The 23,919-nt window shown below is 40.0% G+C and overlaps 1 protein-coding gene across 16 annotated transcripts in view; it reads right to left on the reverse strand.

Annotated features, from left to right (window-relative positions):
- The window catches only part of LOC128756733 (sodium bicarbonate cotransporter 3-like), a 36,923-nt gene extending 18,644 nt beyond the window's left edge, over window positions 1-18,279 (reverse strand). For 8 of the 16 annotated variants that reach the window (XM_053861317.1, XM_053861315.1, XM_053861309.1 and 5 more), the window contains exons 1-3: window positions 18,130-18,279; window positions 4,735-4,837; window positions 548-697 (exon numbers count right to left, since the gene is read on the reverse strand). In XM_053861317.1, coding sequence (XP_053717292.1) covers window positions 548-697; window positions 4,735-4,837; window positions 18,130-18,171 — 295 coding nt within the window. In that variant the 5' untranslated portion in view covers window positions 18,172-18,279. Of the gene's footprint in view, window positions 1-547; window positions 698-4,734; window positions 4,838-12,474; window positions 12,630-18,129 lie in introns of those variants that run through there. The other 8 variants (XM_053861316.1, XM_053861311.1, XM_053861313.1 and 5 more) reach the window with 3 other exon arrangements.
- Between the last annotated feature and the right edge of the window lie 5,640 nt (window positions 18,280-23,919).

Raw genomic sequence — 23,919 nt, forward strand, 5'->3', positions numbered from 1 at the left:
ACATTAGATGAGAAATAAGATTTGTTGAGATTAAACTGATGAAAAGGTGATGTAATTTATGCATGAGAAGGTGTTCCTTACATGTCACATTCTCCTTCCTTAAGCATTTTTGCAGCACATCCATTATAGGTGCTGTTTTAACACAGACTCTCAAGTAGTTGCCATTGATCAGCATTACACTTTTAATTAAATTTTATTACACCTAAAGCTTCTTCAAGGTTTCTCATAACATCCCATGACTGCAGTAGCTGAGCAATGCAGTTCAAGTTCCGACTATCTATATCGTTAAACAACGTCTAGGAAAGTCAGTCATCTTGTATCCTTGTCAAACAATAATGACATGAGTGACCAATGACAGACAAATGTCTATCATAAGCATAAATTTTATTTATATTATTATTTATTCAGCAAGTGAATCTCCTCTCAGGAAGCTGGGATTGAAAGTGTATATGTGTAATTGCATGCAAAAATGCATTCTAAGCATTTTACCTGGATGCATTGCGTTATACATGTGAAAATGACACAATAAACTGAAACCGTTTCGAACCATATGATGGAGACTCTCTGCCATCTTCCTTCCCCTCCTCTGAATCTTTGTCTTTCTTCTTTCTGTGGTGTCGGTGACCTCTGTGGCGATGCCTCCGCTTGCTCTCCCTTCCAAATGGTACATGGACACCTACATATACTGCTCTGTGGCCTGAAAACAGAAATACATAGCAACGTTACACAGAATCATGAGCTTTGCATCTTCTAGCACAACAGAAGACAACCAAAGAAGGCGTTAAATAGAAATGTATCCTCAAAACTAAACAGTGATGAGGAATAACTGGCATTTTAAGGGTTAAAATCCCCCAAATATTTTAATCTTAGCTTTGAGCAGCGTAGGAAACTGCAAAACTGTCTTGACAAACAGAATATGTGATACTGAGAGATTTTCAGGAAAATATATACAGTATATTAACCTGTTTTTACACACATTTACGGACATCACTATTGTCCTCACTGATTGTAGCACATAAAAAAGGGCTGCTAAAGTGAACATACTGAATATGTTGGAAACGTGTTCGCTGAAAAACATCAGGCACAGACCTCTACAACAGAGATGACGTCACACCAGCAGTTTACGATTTGAGGTTCCATTGCAGGCGTGTAGGACTGATTTCTAACATGAAAGAGACCAAGACTGTATATCTCTCCCCCTCACGGTTTTATCCTCACTGCAGCTAGACATCAACACAGGAATAATGTTGTGAGACTCGGATGGCCTATTTCTGTCTTACATTTGATGCCAATTTTCATTTTTCACAGATGAGTCATTTTTCTTTGATTTAAGCAGGACCCCAGGAGGAACAGGGCTAGAATGAGGTGCAGGGAAAACACACAAGTGAGCAGATGGAGACAAACAGCAGACAAGTGGAGCAAAGACAAGGAAACTTTTAAGAAGACCAACTCAACGTCTAAAATTTGAATTGGTCAATGAAGGCAGGCTCAACGAGGAAATAAGATCATGAGGGTAACACTCTGTCGTGGACAGAATATAACTTCACAACTTCAAGATACAGATGATAATGTTGTGGTATGGACATAAAGTATTAATACTACGGTACTATTGTTATGCTGCTCAATTAGTTGCTGAGATGTTTCAGAGGTTGCGGTAATAACATTTGAGTGACATTGCTCTACAACATCAAAGTCTGTATGACATGAATGTGTGCATGTTGTGTCGCCAGCTACAGCAGATGATCCAGGATTGTACACATGCTAATTTATGAATAGCTATGGGTGATGGTCTCGCAGTGCAGGCTTGTTGCTACACAGTGGAGAGACTACTTAGCTGCTCCTCAATGTGTGGTTTCAACACCGATTTGACTGACTTCAGGGTATCCTCCAATTTTTTTTGAAACAGTGGCGGAATCAGAGGGTAAAGTTTTGACATTTGCTGCATTGGTGACAAGAAGAACATTAGTTTTTAATCATGAGTAGTACATCTCTCCTAACCGGAATGTACAACTTGAGTTCTGTGAGCAACATACTCACAAACATACGTTTGTTTTGATGTTTCCACTTAATATCAATATCTTTGATCAAGTGATATTTAATCTTTAAAAAGTGACAATTTTTCTGCTGCCACGGCGACTGTTATTTAAAATGTGGTGGTGCACCACACTGGATTAAATGCAGAATGTAGAATTTGGAAATCCTGGACTTAATGGCGTCAATACGGCATTTGAGACGCTGAAACCTCCAATGTGATGTCTGGCTGTGCTGTCTACATGCAGGATAGTTGGCTCATCCTTCTCTCACCCCAAACAGTCATCCTCATTTCTAGAGCCAAATGAGCACAATCTATGACCCGCAAAGATGAATCATTCAAACAGTTGGTGAGGCACACTGGATCTGATCAATGCAAGTACTCTCATTTGGACAGAACTAGCTGGAACTGATAAAGGTTCTGCACCAAATACAATAAATATTTTGTGAATTGTGTAATTACATTATTTAGTTATTTTATAAATTATTTATTGTTCAGGGCCCCTTTCACAAAAATATATTACAAGTATTGCCATTCTTCAACTCCTGCACATCTGTATTTATTTTATTTTTTTATAAACCATTTAAGAGCAAGCAGAGCATTGCATTTTCATGAGACTTTGTCACCTGTGACTCAATTGTGACAATTATGCAACTAAATAAAATGTGAATACTGTCCTCACACAAAGGTGTTGTTTTGTTTTGACTAAAGACCTGAGTGAAATTCTGAGATTCATTATACAATTGAAAGTATGTGCCAAAACATGTTGTTCTTTTGCATATGTGAGAGGACAAAAATAAAGCTAAATATCAGTACTTAAAATGTATTTTCATGAATAGCACAACACATTTTCACAAAGTTTGATGCAAGAAATTGAATGAATGTTTATTTCAATCTCTAACACAGTGTAATTATATTTGACATTTGCATGACTTAACTTCTCTGCATTTTCTAGCATTTTTACTGATGTATTACACAAAGAGCAATCAGCATTTCTTCTCCCATTTCACAGAGATTGAGCAGTGTGAATAACAATTCTTTTCGCCATTTCCCGAACAGTGATTATGTACAACTGTGTGTATATGCATGCATCTGTGGTGTCTTTTATGGTGTGTGCGATAATCAGTCAACCACTTCTGATCTCTGGAGTCTCTTCTCTAGAGTAATCTGGCAATTTCGCTGTCACTCATCTTCCTGAAAACCCTTGTTAAATGTTAAGGTTTGTCAGTGAGTTCCCTTTGTCTCAGTGCGTTCTAGCATATGTTTGGTAGTAGTTCTCTCTTCTTTCTTGCTCCTCCTCATCAGCAGTTAGTTTTAACAATCTTTGTTGATTGTCCTTTTTCTCCTGTATTTGTGATTGTACACTTCTTTTTATGATTGCTGTATGTAAAGCACTTTGGTCAGCACTTGCTGTGGAAATGGACTATATTAATACAATTGAGCTTGACAATCCGATAGCAGCCCATTTCTGGCTATAAACATGACCAGTAGTGTTTGTCAGTAATCTTGCTTAAGCCAACCGTTTATTTGTATCATATGTGATCTGTATTCAGCTTTATGTATTATTCCAAAAACCCTTCCACAGAGTTTAATGTTGCCATTTTAAAAGACGACTGAAATCAGTACAATAGCTGCCCTTTAATGCAAAAGTGCCCGTTCACTCTTTGCTTGCAAGCTACTTTTGAAACGCTGAAGAGTTAGACCCAGACAGACAAGCTGCTGTCTCACAATCAACTTGAGCTTTGTCTAGACTAGTTGTCCTGCATCAATCAAGTGATGAAGCACGATATGGTGTGAGTGACGCACTGTGGAAAGCGGGTCTGAGCAGCAGTCAGTGCCTGCTTGCCTCAGCAACAAGTGTTATAGTGAATGTTTGACTGATGCCTATATTTTTCATTACCATTCAATCGACACTCTCTACATGTGAATAAAGTGAGGTCAACAACATACTACACTTGGAGGGCTCCCGCCAGCAGCCATTCCATGCTCAAATCGTTCCAGTGCACATGCTGTCACGTTGGGGCGAAGCAGTGGAATGGGTCCTAGACACTGCACCACCACGCACGTTCTGGACATTGTTTGGGCCACGCACCATAATGGCGTTATATAAAAAAAATGAATACCATGATGAAAATAAACACTTGTCCTCTGTAAGAACCAGTATTCTATTCTTCTGGCCTTAAATGTATTTCAGTGCTCTTACGTTCAACAGCACTTAAATGAAAATGCAGCTAAAAAAGGCTGCAACGTCATGTTTGTACTTAAGCAGTGTTTAAGAGCCAGTCAACTAGTCTTAACCTCAGCCACAGCCAGTGAGTAGCTTTTAATAGTAACTGAGTGAAAGGTCCTGAACCCACTGCAACACTACATTGACAAAACACAGCAGTGATTGACAGGAGACATTACAAGTCTAGACTTCAACATTTCCCGTAACAAATCCAGGACACATAATAGAGCCTTTTATGCCACATGAGCCATTGTGGGCATTTATGAATGGCACAGATTCTCTAACTATTTTCCTTCATTCATTTAAGAAAGACGAGATACCGGTAGAAAATAACTTCAGTTTACAAATCTAAAGAGCCATCATCACTCGGAGTGGACGCTTCATCAGGTGTTTCCGGTGGGTAAGTTAAACTATAAGCTAAATGATTCATTCAAAACACCGTACAACATAAATGAGGCCAAGTTAAAGTCCAAACCCATTGCATCTTTAAACGTACTTTCAAGGTCATCCCTCTCGCAGTTGGTCTGTGTGGTGAAGCTGCTCTTTCCATGGTCCACTATGGCTTCTTCATCTAGACCCTGAGAAGAACCGAACAGAGAAAAACAATATTTATATTCAATATCACCGTCTAGTAATCTATCAGTTTTAACAATCAAGTGAACATTTCCCCGACAACATTTTATTTCCCAAAATCTAATCTTCTGAAGATTAAAACTAGTCTTCAGAGGTGATTCCCCGGCTCCTTTCCTGGACGGCTGGTGACTGAACAGAAGCGATTCAACACAAGTGGAAATAATTTTGACTTTTATCATTTCATTTTTGACCATGGATTCTTAAGCGCCAGTTCCAGCCAGTTGCGACTGTCATCATGGCGACACTTGAGTGCAAAGTGTGATCCGAAGTCTGCATAAAGTGTTTGAGTTTTTGGTTCTTTTTAAGTGTTGAGAGTGAAAATGTCATTTCAGTTTGCAAAAAGAATGTTCAACCAATCTAGACTGCCATCTGTTCACATTATCAGCCTATTATAAAATGGGACAGTCTGAAACATTAAAAAAATGTCTTGGGTATTCAATCATTTCTTTTTTCATCATGTTTGTAAATATGTTCGTGACTATTTATTCAACATTTTTAAAACATAGTAAACAAAAAAGTGGTATTCAGTATTTGGCAACGCATTTCAAATTTTATTCAGCTTCAGCCTCACTTTTTCAATTCAGTGCATCCCAAGGACTTTCTATATTGATACATCATTGTGCAATCAAGAATCCCGATGTATGAGTGGATCAATATTTTCTTACAGACCAAATACACATAACCCTCACTGTATAGTAAACTAAAACCCTAAACATGGTCCAAACTTATTATTAGTGGTCCCTTGATTCACAACCTTTAAAAGCCATGTCGACATCCAAGACAGCTTTCAAATGTGTCTCCAGTTACAGCAGCATGTGGGGTCAATACTGAACTAAGTGTGCAGAGAGGTCCACGGTGGGTGTTGCACCACAAGCCATTCGACATGAACGTCACCCAGCACAATAATCTCACCCTGAGTTAAAACCGAAGAGAAAGGGAGAGAAACAGAATCAAGGAAAAAATATAACAGTAATATTAAATCAGCACCATAAAAAAAAGAAAACACTTCACTTATCTCAGTTGCAACAGACAAAACAGCCAAATCCATGAAAATTTCTTTTAAGCCACCAATTGCCTGGAGATGGTAAATCCTGCTGTTTAGAAAGGCTACGCTGTGATGGCAAATCTACGGAAGTCAAGCCAACTGGATGCCCATTCGTGGCCACGTTTTCATACAGAGAATAGGATGTCTAACACAATAGCTCCATTAAGCAGCAAAGTCCAATGGTTGCAGTTAGTCCAGATTTACATGCAATATACAGTGAACCAAACTAATCAGTAATTCCAGTGAGGAGGGTGCTGCTATTGAGTCCTTCCAGTGAAACTGTCAACAACTGAACTGACACTAGGAACATTGTGCTGGCAAGGCAACAGAAAAATTCAACAGCAATCGTACCACGTTTGCACAGTCACAGCCTGGGCTGTGTCCATTTTATTTCAGGGTATCTGACTTTCATAAAGAAAATTATTCACTTTTAATGAATTAGAGCAGTTGCAATGTGCAAAAACGCCTTCGGTCAGTAACATTTTGGGAGTAAATTGTTTCAGTGATTGTGAGCCTGCGTCACGGAACGTCCTCTGCTCAGACACAGCAGATGAAATGAGAGCTGATTCTGGATTAAATAACCAACATCCGACTACATTTTTGCACCTAGTATGTCTGATCACATCAGAGGAGCGATACTGAGCAGCAGAATGCGCAAACCGTGAAACAATTAATAATATTGATTCTGAAGACACAAATCAAGTTATTGCAAAAAAAACAAAAAAAAAGCGACATACTGAAAGTACTTGAATCCATATTTTTATTGCTCACCCCTAGTAGGGCGGGAGTCATATTTCCATCCCATAGTTGGACTAAGCAGTTTTGAAGTATTTAAAATTCTGAACTTAGAAGAACGAAGACAATAAATCAATTTTCTGAGCTGTCATGTAACCGTAGTCACAGTGCCTTTCAACAATTTATGGTACACTGTGACCAAGAAGCAAAACCTATTTTAGGCTGTGAGTCATTCAGGGTGTAAAAATATCACAGGGTGACAGTGAGCTAATCTGTGACTACTTGTTGATAAGAATCATTTAATTTAAATGGTAGTTGGGAAAGCATGGCCACAGACTCTTTTGATGTACTTATACATGACATTTCACACAAAACTTGATGACGCACGCATGATTTCCATCACTCACTACTTTGGAAAATTACAAGTCAAAACTGTGAGCCTTTTCAACTGCTTATTTGTTCCGTGATTATCAGGATAACATTTCAGAGGCTCCCTATCTCAAGGCTTGTCAGCCAGCCTGGACTGAGCTGTAGTTGGGATATTATCTGGCCATCTTGGCTTTCTCTTGTTCTTCTCTCAAATGGATGGACCTGGACTGGTGTCCAGCTAGCATTCACAAGACAGCCAAAACAGTCGATGAGTTTTTAAAGGTCTGAAAGCAACACAATGGAATTTGGAAAAGTGTGAGTTCTGTCAAAGAAAGACTTTACACAGTACATATTCACTTGCACAATATGAGGCAGGTATGAAGACGAGTATACAGTACCCCGTGAGTTAAGCCTTTGTAGGTCAAAAGAAAAGTCAACATTTCTCTCTCATCTTATCCCAGATTAAGTAGGGCATTCCAATTTTCCCTCCATATACCACTGTAATCTGACTACCTTGTAAACCTGTCAAGCACTGCCACTCTGTGTAGTTGAGAGGATGCATGTACGACCCTGTGGATTAACATGGTAATAAGGACTCTATCTATCAATCTCAGTGTGTTGAGGACAAGCTTTAAAAAAGGAATTGAAGAGGAGCAATTGCTAAGAACTAGAGTTCCATCGATATAAGAAGCCTAAGGGCAGACAGGGGTGACGAATGAACTGGGAACCAAAAATAGAACGGCGATATGCAGAATGCAATATAAAATAATCAATGAGCGCAGCAATGATTTACAACATCACTTTTTTCTAATGTCTTTTAGAAAGCACAACTCTTGTTTATAGCCACTCTAGCTTCACGGGTAAGGTCTTATCCTTAATCTTCTTAAGATGCCGATACACCAAATCTGCTTGTTATAGAGTTTTAACAAAATCTTCTGTGCCAACATCGATTAACAAACGCTCCACGTGTGATTGTTTTTTTCATTACAACATACTCACACCTGCTAACATCAATGTGGTCTCTACCCCATGTTGCATATTTCAATGTGAATCTTGCAAATGTCACATAGTTTTGTCCCAACTATTACCAAGCCTTGCCTTGTGTCTACCGCATCCCTGGGGAGGTGAGCAACCACTATTCCCTAAGGGATTAATGGAGATTCCAGGAGCAGAGCCAGCATGGAAGAAAAATGTATTGTATTAAAATGAAAAGAAACTTGGTGAATAAAAAAAGTGTGTATGACAAGACAAAATAAACACAATCTCAGACTCCACTTAAATAGACTTGGGTTCAATCTCTTTGGTATATTCCAACTTCAATGCTGAAAGAGGTGAAACCAGTCAAATGTTTCATCACTCACAAATCCAAATCGATTCCCCTGTTTTTGATAATCCTCTGTCTAGATGTGACAACACTAGAGGAGGGAAAGGTTCATTCAGATGTGATGAAAAGTCAACAGATGTGCAGTCAAAGTCATAGCCATCTAGAGCCATAATGTTATGTGCAGCTGAATCCATGTGTACCGGTCACATAAAGACATTCAGAGTATAATGGAGTCAACCACTTAACCTTTGTTAGCAGTGCAGCGTCATCAAGGAACTGAAATAAAACCTTCAATTTTAACACAAGCTGTACAACAGCACATCAAACATATGATATAAAGTCATTTTTCACAACATTAAAATAGTAACTCATCTGACCCATCCATATGCTCAAAATTTTTTTTCAATATTTTTACTGAAAGCATGGAATCACATTTTGATGTGACCTTGTTCTTAATTTTGAAGTCCTTCTTCTCTACGATTAGACCAGCTGCAGTAAGTCCCACATCATGATGACGCTCTGTTTTGAAGTTATCTGTCTATAAAGTTGTCCCCCAAACAGCAAACGAGAGGTTACAAAACTGAGACCAACTGTTAGGTCACACTGGGTGTTTCACTCTGCCTGAAACACAGCTCTGATCCTGCCCTCCTCCTTATTAAACAGAGCTGTGTCTGCTTTGTATCTGATTTGATTATGATTCAAGTCAGCTGGTTCAGCGTTTGACTTTGTTTCAACACTAACAGGTGTTGTGTGCGCACATGGACAACATTCACATAGGTGACATGATCTGCAATGTACTCCGGAGCAATGTGTCTGTCATCATAGGCAGACACAGAAGTGAGAGGAGAGACAGAACTGAGCCATGGCTCAGTCATTTAACCAACATTAAGCACAAGCGAGTTCTTTATTGATTTGGGAGTGAGATTCCACTCCATTGAGCGGAGGCGTTCCCAACAGCAGCTGTGAGCAGAGGCGGGTCTTATACTCAGGTGTAGGGCTGGACGATTATGGCAAAAATCATAATCATGCTGTGTAAACAGAGGCTCGGGCTCCCTCACTGACAGGCAGAGCTTCACGCTGAGGGGCTCCCTCTGTGTAGAGGGCTCACTGTGCCTCCCAGAGCAGCTTCCCACCTGTCAAATTTCACAGGGACGAGAAGCGGTGCAGCGTTTGGGTTAGGCCTGCACGATAAATCAAAAAAAAAAATTCGATTCACCCTTGTTTCTGATTCCATTTTCGAACGTGGTAGTGACTGGATAGCTCTGCGACAGGATAGAAACGGAAGGAATATGGATGACAAACCGGGAACTAGTTATGAGAATCCACCAATCAGCCTAAAAAAAAACTTGTTCTGGAAAAAAAGACTTGCTGCTTAGGGTTGTGTGGCTCTATTTTGGATTCAAACCGGATGATGGGTGTCAGTCTCAAGTGATTTGCAAAACGCGTTTTTCACTCGTCGCAATATGGCAAGGTAACACACATCTTTATCAGTACCTCAAACGTCATATGTTTGGTGCTGCAACGTTGTTTTGTCATGGTTTGTGTGCAATACACTTCATATTTCATGAGAAAAAAAATCATGATATCAATTTTTAGCTAAAAAAAAATGTGATTCATATTTTCCCCCTTATCATGCAGGCGTAGTTTGGGTAGTTCGGGACAGAATGAGAGAAGCTGGGGAGACGATAGTTGGGCTAAATAAACATTTCATGACGATTATCATGTCTTCAAATCATAATCATGATAAAAATTTGACTAATTTTCCAGCCCTACTCAGGCGTGACTTATAATAAAATATAGAATTTCACATATTCTTAAATGTTATTTTACACTGACTGACATGGTCAAATATTGTAAGGGCCACATTTTGTACATAATAATAAACATCACAACTAGGAATGGATTTTCATAGGAATAGATTATGGTGGCTATGCAGCTAGTGCAATATAACTCTGGGGCTTTTCACACTGCGGACTCATTCGACTCAAAAGTACGAGGTGTGAACACAAGCGACCAGGATTTTGCCCACGGACATGATCTTGTCTGGAGAGCTGCACCTTGTCCTGGAAAGCTCTATACTCAGGGTGAGCTTCTCGCCTCAGGTGACTTGGTGCTAGATTCAACGAACAACAACACAACAAATGCGAATCAGTAAAGGGTTCTGATAGCTGTCTAGGCGGACAACATTGTTCAAAAACAACTTTGCGGACAAAACAACTCCCGGAACACTGAGCTGTGCACCCGCAGCTGCAGGAGCCTGGTGCTGGGGAGGAGCGTAGCACAGCAGTCTTGCTATGAGTGTCACATGTTTTTGCCTTTGTTAGACTGATAGACCTGATTTTATTGACAGACAGATTTACTGAAATGAATAATGAACTGTCGCTGTGCTGTCAACATCAAGGAGGGAAGACGCTGATTTGTTCTGAAGTTGCTGAGGATTACCAGACTCTTCACTGAACATTTTTTACGTCTGGATCTGTACTTCACTGACTAAAATCTTGATCGTATTCTGTCTCACTTTGTTCAACTTGTTGTGAGAGCCTCATGGATAAATTGCGGCGTTCCATATTACACACTGCTTGTTTCCACATTTTTTTGGGGGGAAAAAATAAACATGATAACACTCGAGCATATACTTCTGGCGATGAAACGCCACATTCGGATACAGCCATGGTGGAGGCCCGTCATCAGTAAATGTGGTGACGATGGCTCGTAGTGTTATGAAATGACAGAGAACTAAGGTGGTCAAGCCGATGGCCGTAAATAGGTTCGGCTCACCACCCTAGTGCGGGCTGATGATGGCTTCCGTGAGATGTGCTTCGTTGCGGGTGCATTGTGCATAGCCAGCTGAGAAGACATACAAGGACATCGCCTGGGAACACCTTGATCCCTGTTCACACTTAGGGTTCCACCTGACTCACATGTAACATAATACTGCACACCCCAGGACTCAAGCAATTCCATGCCAAGGACACGTCTGAAAGGCCAGTTTTAGCTCCCGGTTCTGCTAAATGCTTGCATGCTGCTGAATGGCAGTAAACTGTGAAATGGATTTCCTGGTCGGGAGTGTCTCAATGAGACGCACCAATAATCAGGAAATCCATTCCACAGTTTGCAGTGAGCTTGCAGAGCAGCTGACTGGGAAGAAATTTCAACTGACAACGTGACGCTCAGACTCGGCCCATGGATCAGAAATGGGTCGGCAATTTCCAATCAGTCAAAAACGTTGCTATCGATGCAAGATAATGATACTGGATTGGAATAGTCCCATCACATGTAGTAATGTAAAATGCCTTTTTTTTAAATAAGACCAGGTAAGTTTTGTTATGTCAACTTCAACTCTGAAAGTTGTCATAACGATATGCTGTACAACTAAAGAAATAAAATTAAATTAGGTTCACAACTATTAAATAGCAAGATAACTCGCCACAAGTATCAGTGCAAAGAGCATTGAATAATTATTGAAAAAAACAGTACTTTACAATTACAATTTTACAGTAAAATTTTGACACCGCAATGAAGTCCAGCATGTGTGTCAGAGCAGACAGGACAGCCACAAGAAGTCTCAAACACAGGACACATGTATGATAGCCACATCATAAGAAAATTCCGACAATAAACTAAGCTCTCATTTTTTCACAAAAAGACAAGGATGAAAACCCATAAATTGCAGTCCCATCTATTTTAGGAAGCTTTTGGCTCCACGGATATAATGGCTTATCAATTCAACAAAAGCAGCCCATTTAAATTCAATAAAGTCAACAAACATCCTCTGTTACCAGCAGGTACCCTCTTTGTATTCTGCTGCTACATTTGTCACACGTCTCTCCCTGACATTCTCTGTTCCTCCTTCTTGTCCCATTGCTCAAAGCAGCCATATCTGTCCCTGTTGGTGGATATATTTTTCAGATGCCTGAAGCATTAGGATGAAATAATCACATTCAAAGGCGACATGCTCTAAGTGCACTGCCGCTCTCGCACCTGATCCCCAAACATCCTCAAACGCTATCTATTTCTAGCTCAATCTGCATTACAGGGGCAGATAGATGCAAAAACACAGCACACTAGGGTTTCAGCCGAGCACAGCTACACACAAGAAACAAACCTACCGTCAGCGCATGCTCCTCTTTGCTAGTCTTGTCCATTTAAACCTAAAAGCAGGATGAGGATAATAGCAGGCTTCTGTCTGCAAGTTGCCCCTTACAGAATGCTAAGCGCTAACAGAGAGGCTGCCGCATTGGCTGCTGCCTCTTCCTCACCTCATCTTTTTATACGGAGAGGGAGAGAGAGCGCGATGCCACAGAACACATCGTGTTCAGCTCCAGCCTGACAGCCCGCTCTTTGCTCGGCAGCCAATCCCTCAATGCCTACATGAATTTTTTATTTGCCCAGTCAAGTGCTTGAAAACACTCGCAGAGGACACACACATTTGGAGGACATCCAAATGCTCACCCGCTGAGCTATTCAGGTCACAAATGAAAACCCATCCCCAGCACTGATAAAATAGAAACAAGAACACGTGCTGGTTAGGCAATCCTCAGATTGCATTCTTTGGCTTGGCATCGATTGAAAAGGCTAAATCACAGGGCTTTCATCACAATCCAGATGCCCCTTACCTTAATCTTTGGCACTTCCAGTATCCACCCAGAGCTCATAGAGTCCCCTTTTAACGACAACTATCGTCATGTGTGGTAAGGGCATGAAAATAATCATTTTACCACCGTGATCTGGTAATGGATGATTCCACTTCTAAAGATGGGTTTTAGCTGACTATCGGATCAGACATGGCACTATGACAAGAGACATGAGGGCGCCTCTGCCTTGTCCATTTCATATTTGTAAATGGACATCTCTAAATGTATACCCCAAGAGATGCCATTGGCATGAATTCAAAATCGAAATTTCTTCATCAATTCATGTGATATTTTTTCACCAATTTAAGATACGTTATATCACAGTTCAATGGCTTGGATTAATAAGACAATAATTACCATCTGTTTCTCATTAAAAAGCATGTAAGGGCTATAGCCAGATAAGAATGTATGCAGATGATCACAATTGTCCTGTCATTCTTAGCACCCAATTCCAAAGGACAGAGCAGAGCAGAATCAGGATTCACACTAGAATAATGTACATAAACTAGGATGAATGGATTGATCCTCACTTTTAGAATATTATGCAGAATTTAGCAGAAAAGTCACAGCTGTCATGAGCCAAAAATATTGAAGAGTTGTTCATTACATTTAAATGGATGGACTATTGACAAAACCCTCACAGCTCTTCTTATGAATGTGGGCTGGAACCAAGTAGAGCTAGAGTCTGGTCTGTGTTTCCTCTTAGCAATCATTCATTCATCTGCAGCTTGTTCCATTATGGGGGTCGCATGGTGCTGGAGCCTACAGTTTCCCAGCTACTTTGGGGTAAAGGTGGGGAACAGGTCACCAGACAATCACAGGGCACACAGTCACGCCTACGGACAATTTACTAGAGTACTCTCTGTGAGAGATTGTAGCAAACCCATGCAAGCACGGGGCGAACATCGAAAGGACAGAGGTCGCCCCAAGCTGGAAGCGAAGATACAGCAATCTTGCTGTGGTAGCGCGAACCGCTACCCCACCGTGTGACCTCTTAGCAATCAATAAATCTGAAGCAAAATGGCCATACACTCGAGGCGGCGCACTAATTCAGACAGATGAACACTATATCCAATGTAATTATTATTCGTGAATGACCAGACATTACCACTAATAACAGATTAATGAATCTCATTGAAAGAAAGAGGGCGAGCGCACCCATTATTTCAAGCACAACGTGCATATATACTTCTACTATAATGATTAGAAGCATTGTGATCAGTCAGTAAAATGACAAATATATGCCATTTTTTCAAATTATTTATGTTTTTATAAAAATAAGATGCTATTTATATATATATATATATATACACACATATATGTATATATATATATATATATATATATATATATATATATATATATATATATATATATATATATATATATATATATATATACATGATGAGATATGTTATTACTCTTTGAAATTTTGTATCACGATGTACACATGACACCTGCAGCCAGCCACAATGGCAGTTGTTTGATAATAATAATAATCATAATAAAATTTTAAAAAGTGACTTTTGACTGTGATGTGTGTGATGTGTGAGGAGAACATAGTGGCAAAAATCAGTATCGGCATGTTGGGACTTTTAAAAAAATCTGAAGTCGGTATCAGCCATAAAATGGTGCCACCACAATTTCAAATCCTGCAATCTCTGGAAGTAACGAATCAAGATGATATAAGAGGGTTATGTGCTTTAATAGCTAATTTAGCAAACAGCAATTTCAATGAAGCCAGTTGTTTTGCCGGATTTTCACAATACTATCATCCTCAAAAGTGCGTTGCGCTAGCATGACCATACCGAACCAGTTGTTAAACAATATAATAAACAAATAAATATATTTACAGTAGTTTTTGTTGCTACCGTGATATTCTGGAAAAAAATAAAGGAAGATAAAAGTAATGTTTCCAAAACCACAAACCTTCTGATTAGTTTTATTGTTTATAAATCATTAATCCAGATAAATGGCTGAGCTGATGTATGCGCCGCAACCAATATGTGAGAGCAGCCTCAACGCAGCCTTGTGCTATTAAGCATTAAAAACAATGGCTGCTCTGAAGGTGATTAGGGAACTTATATTGGATCAAGATAAGTGTTGTGCTTGTGGAGCAAATTAAACATTAGGCTTGAAACACATCTTATCAGCTTCAACAAGCAGCCTGAGTTCTGAGCAAGGAGAGGGTTTTTTTTATTATTGATTACGAAACAATACAGTGGAACCTCGGTTTTTCGAACGTCCCAGACTTTGAAGAAATCAGAGTTCAAACAAAAAATTCGAGATTTTTTTGCTTCTGATTTCGAACGAAAATCCAGAACTCAAATGGCCCCCATAAAAGCCGGAAAAAACATAATGTGCGCGGACCGATCAGCTGACCCACGACGCGCTTTGTTATTGTGTATAACGCAGCCTCTGTATGCAGATGTGTCCCGTTAGCTACATTTACTGACTGTTCTTTCTTCATATTGAGGTGTAAAACCTTCCCTGTCTCCGCACTGGACCGTGGTAGAGTGTCACAGGGGAGGTGCTCGCTCTCCACACCTCCGAGGCTGGAGCGCACACTCCAGTGTTTGCTGTCCTGTTGTGGGCTGGAGCTCGTACAGGGATGAGGCGAGCGTTACTCGGTTTATGACTTTGTCACAGCCAAACTGCACAGAACCACACATTCAGAGCTGGACACACATCGGGCACCTCTTCACTTCTGGAGAGACGTCACTCACTCGGCAACCACTCCCACATGCAGCGGCCACACACATAGATGAACAGCGCACCTGCAGCAGACACTCTACATTCACTCCTACAAAAGCCTATTTTAAGGCTTGGAACGCATTACTTCTTTTTCCATGAATTGTAATGGGAAAAATCGATTCACATTTCGAACAAATAACTTTTCGAACCGCCTTCTGGAACGGATTGTGGTCGAAAACCGAGGTTCCACTGTAAATCCTTGTGTCTTGTGCCCATGTATCTGGGTTTGGGCAGATTTCTAACTTACTAAGTACTAGCTTACTCACTCATAACGGTGTTGTTTAGCGCAAACTTTCGGTGACAACTGCAGGGTAAAATACAGTCCGGCTATCTGCACTTTAGAATGATTAATTACAGGCTAATATGTAGCTAATACCCATATGAACACATGGTAATATATGTATATAATATAATCTGAAGCATGGCCTTCTTAAGGATTATACCAAACACATCTTCAGGAAACTCTGACAACAGGGAAATAAATCACTGGAAAACTCACTGTATACCCTCTTAGTTTGTCCTCAGCCACAGCTTGGGAAGTTAATAATACAAGTCGAATGATGAGCATATATGCATAAACAGAGATCTCATTCGGCTAAGATTGCAGTTGTCAGCCAAACAAGCATCCAGCTATAACTCCACGTGGAGCCAAACTTCCTCAGCAGCAAGCACGTGTCGATACATGCACCCATATGGAATCATCCAGACACATACAAACATAGTAGTGGGCAACCTAACACCAGCATTGAAGTCAGAGTGACTGAGGGGGATTTTTAAACTTAGCAACGCAACTGAGAACTGTTCACTCTGATCGGATAATGAAAATAAAGTATGTAAACAACAGTCATGTTTTCGTTTGAATTCAGTGCTGCTGCTCTTAGTTTGTTTACTCAAAGAGTTTCCAACCAAATTAGACGCAGTATTTATGAAAGAAGTGTCACCCGTGGTCGCCAGGCTATTTTGGGCATTTTGACCCGCAAATTTGCTTTTTATTTTTGTGTTCAAGCAGATCTTATCAGGTGACTAGCTCAGAGTAGATTCGATATATATACAATATATAAACGTTTTCAAAGGTATCAGCTGAAGACAAAGAAGTACTATGTTGCCCTATATATCTGATGAGACAGTCTGGTGTTGCACCTGCAATTTGAATCAAAGATAATAACAAATGCATGCATGAAATAAGGATAGCTGAAGCATGAATCACACTTTAATAATTGTCATTGGGGTTCTACTATGCTTCTTAGAGTTATCTACAGTGTTTGCATAACATACTCTGGAGTGGAAAAGAATGAACTTTTTAAATTTAAAATTTAGTTTGTTTACTCAAATAGTTTCCAACCAAATTAGATGCAGTATTTATGAAAGAAGCGTCACCCGTGGTCGCCAGGCTATTTTGGGTATTTTGACCCGCAAATTTGCTTTTTATTTTTGTGTTCAAGCAGATCTTATCAGGTGACTAGCTCTGACTGGAGTACAGTAGCAGACAAGAGAAAATGTGACATTTAAAATGAGATCATTTCAAAGATATAGGAACAAACTACACTCACTATCACCTCGTATGAGTATTGATCATCATAGTATGTGATATCATTAAGGTTTGCTATATATACAGTATATATACATGTTCAAAGGTATCAGCTGAAGACAAAGAAGCACTATGTTAACTTCTGTATATTAGAGCATTTTGGTTAGCATGGATTATATTTTGAGGTGCTTTAGAAAGATTCTGTAATGATCATGTAATACGTCAATCAAATACAGCACTTAAAAGTACATGTTCAATTAACTTCTCACAAAGTTAAGATGAACTGCCCACACCTAAATACATGTGCACAGAATGCCGAATGAATGAAGTTATAGCTCTGTATAGTTACTTCATTTATTTGTGTAATAATCATGTACATAATGTAAATGGTTCTTAGATACAAAATGTATCATTTTAGCACTAGAGAAAAGTAACCGAACTTAATACGTACACAACGAGTAACATGTACAATGAGGCAAAGCCCCAGTCTAATAATTCTGACTAAATAACGGAAGTCACATTAGCCAACTCGAACCCGGCTAATTACTTTAGCTTGCAAGTATCGGGTTCAAAACACGCCGCACGTTAACAGCCACAAAACCACCGGCAAAGCGCCTTCCACAGCAAACACGAGAAGTTCGGTGGATCTGACGACCCAAACGCGAATGTTTGGGGTTATTTGAACTGCTGCCACGTGTCAGAAGAAGAAAGCCGGCTAACAATAGCGTCCGCCGGATGGTGCCCCTCCGACTCTGACTCCCGAGCATCCATCCTCTGGTTCCAGCAGCGGCTTGGCCATCGCGAGGAAGACAAACCAGCGGGTCTGTCGTGTTGTTTACGGTACTCACAGATCTTAACAGGGGTCGCATCTGTTCCGAAGACTCCTCCATTTAACTTGGTGCCCTTTCCTTCGGCCACCAGCACCGCTGTTCACCGCCGGCTGTGTGCGGTGTTGAGACCCGGCTTGACACTTCTGTAGCTGGTTGTGCTTTCCCCAGCGACGCGGAAAGGTCCACGCCTCCAAAGTGATTGACAGGTAGGGACAGCCAATAGAATTAGAGTATACTCTTTTACCAGCCAATAGCATTCGAAAACGTCATTAACGTTTTGTTTGTTGCCTTAAGCACCTAGCGGGCTTTTTGTTTACCAAAGAAACCCTTCGTGATTTAATGCAGTGCCTCTTAAATAGCGTGTTCGGTTCTTTCTCCCGACTGTCACACATGCGTATGCTACTTTTATATGTGCAAGGATGTGCAAACCTCTCGTCTCTCAGACGTTCCTGGATCAGAGTGTGGCCCATCTGATTCTCATTTTACTTTTGGTCCCAACTAGAAACCTTTAAAACCGTCCAAAGGAAGATGACCAGTACAGTTTGCCCTGTATATCTAATGAGACAGTCTGGTGTTGCACCTGCAATTTGAATTAAAGATAATAACAAATGCATGCATGAAATAAGGATAGCTGAAGCATGAATCATACTTTAATAATTGTCATTGGGGTTCTATTGTGCTTCTTAGAGTTATCTACAGTGTTTGCATAACATACTCTGAAGTGGAAAAGAATGAACTTTAAAAAAAAAGAAATAAAAAAAATGCATGGAGCAACCTTTTAACCATGGCTACTTCGTCTTGTCTTGAGCTGTAAGGGTGGCTTTATTGTAAACTTTCCTCTGAAATAACATCAAAAACATATGACATGGATTTTTTTTTTATTATTTTGAAGGGAGGCTACTGTTAAATGCGATTCCTGAAGAAAAACAGTTGCACAATACAGCCCCTTTTTATAGTGATGGGCTGATGAAGCTTGACAGACACCTGCACTGACAGAGCCTTAGTGGAGTGGGTCACCTGCCTTATTCCCTGCATGAAAAAATGTCCCTCTCTTCAGTTGCCTTAAGTTTCATGACACCTGTGAATGGCTTGCTCTTGCTTGAGATCACCTCTTCAAGGAAAACTGCCATCATATTAACATATTTATATGAGTAAATATGGCTATATTATTTTAATAGGATCCAGTTATTGGCAGGTACGTAAACACTTACAAAAAGCTCAAAGCAATTGGCAATTACATGTGCAATGGTTGTCATCTCAGTTATGGGGCAAAGTGCAATGTAAGCATGTATAACTACTGCTTTTGGGTGTGTGTCAACTGTTTTGGTCAACATTTTGGCAAAAAGGCTGTGAGTTGATTCTGAACTGACACCAATCCATGAAACAGACAATACCAACAAGCAGTATTACAAGGAGTAATGAAATTTAAATGAAATAGTAATAGTAATGCCCAGACTAAACTAGTTGAGATACATACCTTTATTTAAAAATAATACGTGTGCCATAAGGGGTTAACAAAAACCCATAAACAAAACACCACAAAGTAAACTTTAAAATATGCACATTAATATTAGATTATCTGACAAACATGAAATATCTTCAATAAAACATTCAATGGTAAATAAAGACCTCCTTCGACTTTTCAGTGGGAGTCTTGCAATGACATTTCTCTCCAATAGATGGCGCAATCCGCATTAAGGCTAATCAACGGTCTTTGAACTGGTTGTCCAATATTCTCAGACGTATTTGCGGTCTTATTTTTGTCCAGCAGATAGCAGCATTGTAACATCTCATTTCTCTCCTGTCTCTACCGTGAATGACTAGTTGACATAAATGTGAACTTATCCGCCGCTCAAAAATAAGAGTATCAGATCATGAAATATATAACATCTTTACTATTAAGTTCATTCTCCAATTGCAAGCAACATTGTGGTGGATTTTATCAGTGTTGTTTCACAATTTTATTTAGAGTCTTTAATCTATTATTAAAATGTAAGTCATGCCAATGCACATTTGATGTGTATTTTCCAGTAACATACATTGTCATTGTGCAATCATCGTAGCTGATGGAGTTTGACGAGATTATTCACGGATATTTCTACATATCTCACACGTATATAAAACCTCAGCATAATCACTGAGCCGTTCTGAAATAGATCTGCAAGGTGGGAAAACAAACTATCACCTCTTAATTGCACCCTGAGTCTAAAAGATTCCGGGAGCCTATTAGCACAGAAAGACAGAGGGTGTACTTCTGAAAACATGGATTCAGATAATACAACTGAGAGATGAGTCATATGTTTGACAACCCGAAGATGCACCACACTGGCATCCACCTGTGCCGGGGCTTTCATAATGCCATGCAGTCTGTTACATAGGTGGATGCAGAAAGTTTTAAATTGGAGATTTAAAAAACCATGCTAAAATGAAGTTGCTCTCATAGGGTTGTTCAAAACCATAGGTTTTGACTCATAGATAAAAGGAAACAGAATAGATAAAATGAGATTGTAGTGTGCCTGCCGTGTTGACATCGTACACTTAAAATGAATGTCATGTCATGTACAGAAAATCGGTTTGTCTTTGGTGCCTTTCCTGAGGAAGAGGAATTTTAATTGTATCCAGCTTTCCTGGATGGAAAAAGTAAGCTGTTTTCCATTGCTGTTGCTCTGTTCAAAGCCGGTCTTGTTTGCTAAAAAAGACACTAAACCTGCTGTTGTGTCAGTCTTATTTTATTACACCCTCTCGCACATTGCTTCCTTTATTTTTTGGAAAGACGTGTTGGTCCATTAATAAAGTCCTTTGAGGGGGGGGTGAGGAGAAAAATGCAGGCCACAGACATTCCCTAATCTGTTGCGCACCCCATGAAAGTGCCAATGCATTGATTTGCAGGTTAGATCTTTTCCAGATGGGTGGCTTCCTTAAGCATCTCTTAGGACTATGATCTTGCTTCAAGTCCAGTGGGACCATGAGGAGAAGGTTGCAGAGGCCAGTGACCAGCACGGTGTACTAATCGACGCAGGGATGGGGAATTGTTTTGAAGGATAAGATATGGAAATGGCGGTGGCCGAAGGAGAGAGGAGGAAGGTATCCGGGTCGGGGCAGCAAGCCTGTTGTGACTGTCCTCCAGAGGAAACAGAGGGGTTTGAAATCAATGTGCCCTTAAGTGCAGCTTGGCTGCAGGATACTCTCTCAGACGTTAGCCACGCCCCAGTGATTCAGGACCGTCCTGAGCCCTGCAGATGCCGTCTGAGGGCGCAGGCCCTTGCTTCCTCACTTCGCTCTCCTCTCACCTCCACGCTCTCTGCCAACACCCTCCTTCGAACGGTTATGGCCTTGTTAACTTGAGTCCAATCTCACACCAGCATCTCACTCCAGCCAACCCGTGAGCATCACACTTGGCTGTGGACTTTCCCCCCTCCCACTGCACAGCTGATGATCCATGAGATAGTTGGTGGAACTGAAACGTCATGCCAGTGTAGAACGCAACTCCACAGAACTCCTAAACCTACAAACTGTTTGAAACAGAGATTTTTTTTTAATCACATCTTGGTATATAATAACAGAAAACTAAAGGAACACTTAACCCATTTTTTTACCAACAAACCTAAGGTGTAAGCCTGTCAATGCCAAATGATACGACAAAGTTCACTGCCATTTTGGTTAGTCTGCAATTATTACTCCCTAATTCTACAGATGGAAAGTTGAACTGTCCTTATCTGTCAATTTCATTGCGCTGGTTCATAGCATTTTGGATGTGAAAGGTACAAGAAAACATAAATAGAGCCTCATTGACGTTCCCAGTGATGAGAGACTAGAGTCAGATCAGCCATCACCTGTGTCTTGCAAGGGACATTTATCAGTAAATATTGTATGTATTTGATGATTTTCGACACTTTTGCAATGTGAATCAAATTGTTGATCTGATGTTTAGTGTTTTTTTCCCGTTTTTTCCTTCAGCCAGCTATGTGACGAGTCTTTTGTGCGGGCAGTTGCGTCGTGACGATGGCTTCAACCCGCAGTTCTTCTCTCTCTCTCTCGTTCTTCTGACTCCTCTTGCCATAGTTGTGATTTTTATGACAATTCGTTCAATCAATGATCATCCTAAAAATTTAAACATACAACAATGCGATTAAGAACAAGAGGTTTTATTACACTGGCTGCACCTGTCCCTTGAGTTGACTTCACACGAGAATCATTTACTGCTGCCTATCAGACGGTATATAAAATTCACACATTGGAATATAGGATTGTGCTGAGGTCAGGTCCTCACCAGCCACAAGCAGTTGCTTTTGTTAGCTTGTATATAGGGCACTGTAGCACTGAATAACTTGGGTGGCGTTGATGTTTTTGGATTCTCTCATGCAAACATTTACAAGCGTGTTGTCACTCTTTTTCATGATAACAAGCATAGAAATGCATCAAAATGTCCCACCCATTTATTCTATTATTTATTTAAACACTGGACCGTCTAATAACTACAAAATTCTTATTATAATATTACAGAATCACAAAAACTCTACTGATATGTTCGCTTATAATAATTAAACAAGCTGATTTTCATCAACACACCCAAGTGGATGTGTATCGTCTGCATTCCCATGTCTTTTGGTTACTTCTAAAAGACGTGTCAAGAAATGTTGAACCCAACACTGGTCAGCCTGTGGCTGCATTTAGGCAGCGAGAGCAGTAATAGTGTGTGATTGAAGGTGAGGAAACGGCCTAAAGCCCACATCTGTGTTTGGGTGTCAGCCCTCTTTTGGGCTGATGTTCTGGGACCTCCATGGCATTTCCTTCATGAACTCTCAACATGGCCATTCAGCCTGGGGTAAGGACATGCCACTGCCCTCACATGTAACAAAGATGTTTTGGCCTCATCTTTTGAGTTCTTCTCAACTTATTCTCTTACAAACCTCCATTCGGAAGAAGAGTCAGGTGTTTTTTTCTGCGGATTTTCAGTTTCCAATTCCAGTCTCCAATATCTGAACATGACCTGAATTTGTGGAAGCATGCTGCGGAGGTGTCTATTGATTACTTTAACTTATGCTCGGACGGTTTAGAGAGACTGACATGGCTATTGATCGTTGGTCCGTCATTCCACATGGTGTTGGTCAGACAAAATATGATAAGGTTTCATAGCGTTCACTCAGGTAACTGTTGGAGAGCTCAACCTCATGGTGTCTAGATTCTAGCTTCCATTATGGGAACATCTTTCATCACCCCTTGTCATACTCCTAGTCACCATCGTAACTGTTGCCTCGAATTCATAGATGTTTGTGTAATGTATAACAGATTTTGTGTCTGTCTGTGGTCTGTTTCATCCAAGATGGATATACCTGGATACAGAAGCCAACAAGTTAACATGCGTCATCCATATGTTCTTTTTGGGTGTTTGCTGGTTGACATAGTAGTCCTGTTGTTCAATATTATAAACCAGCATCAAGAAACAACAAAAGTTAACCAACTTGTTTAAGAATTAATCCATAAAAATGTTTTGTTGTTCTTAGTGAAAATATCACATTTGATGTCATTCAGACAGAGAAACAGAAGAAACTCACAATGGGCTGATTCAAATCTGGAAAACACATAATATAACTAAATTCATTTTTCATCATCATCAAATTATTATTAATGCATTGAAACATCCAGCGGGGATATTACACAGCAAAAATATATAATGGCTTAATTTTTGTCATACATAATAAGCATGTTTTATTATCTCATTTTGTTTGCAAAATGAAAAAAATGTCTCAACAGATTTCAATGTGTTTTTGGGGTAATTTCTGGATTAAAGTGATTAAAATCAGGAAC

This window comes from Synchiropus splendidus, chromosome 4, assembly GCF_027744825.2.
Source record: "Synchiropus splendidus isolate RoL2022-P1 chromosome 4, RoL_Sspl_1.0, whole genome shotgun sequence".
Taxonomy (NCBI): Eukaryota; Metazoa; Chordata; class Actinopteri; order Syngnathiformes; family Callionymidae; genus Synchiropus; species Synchiropus splendidus.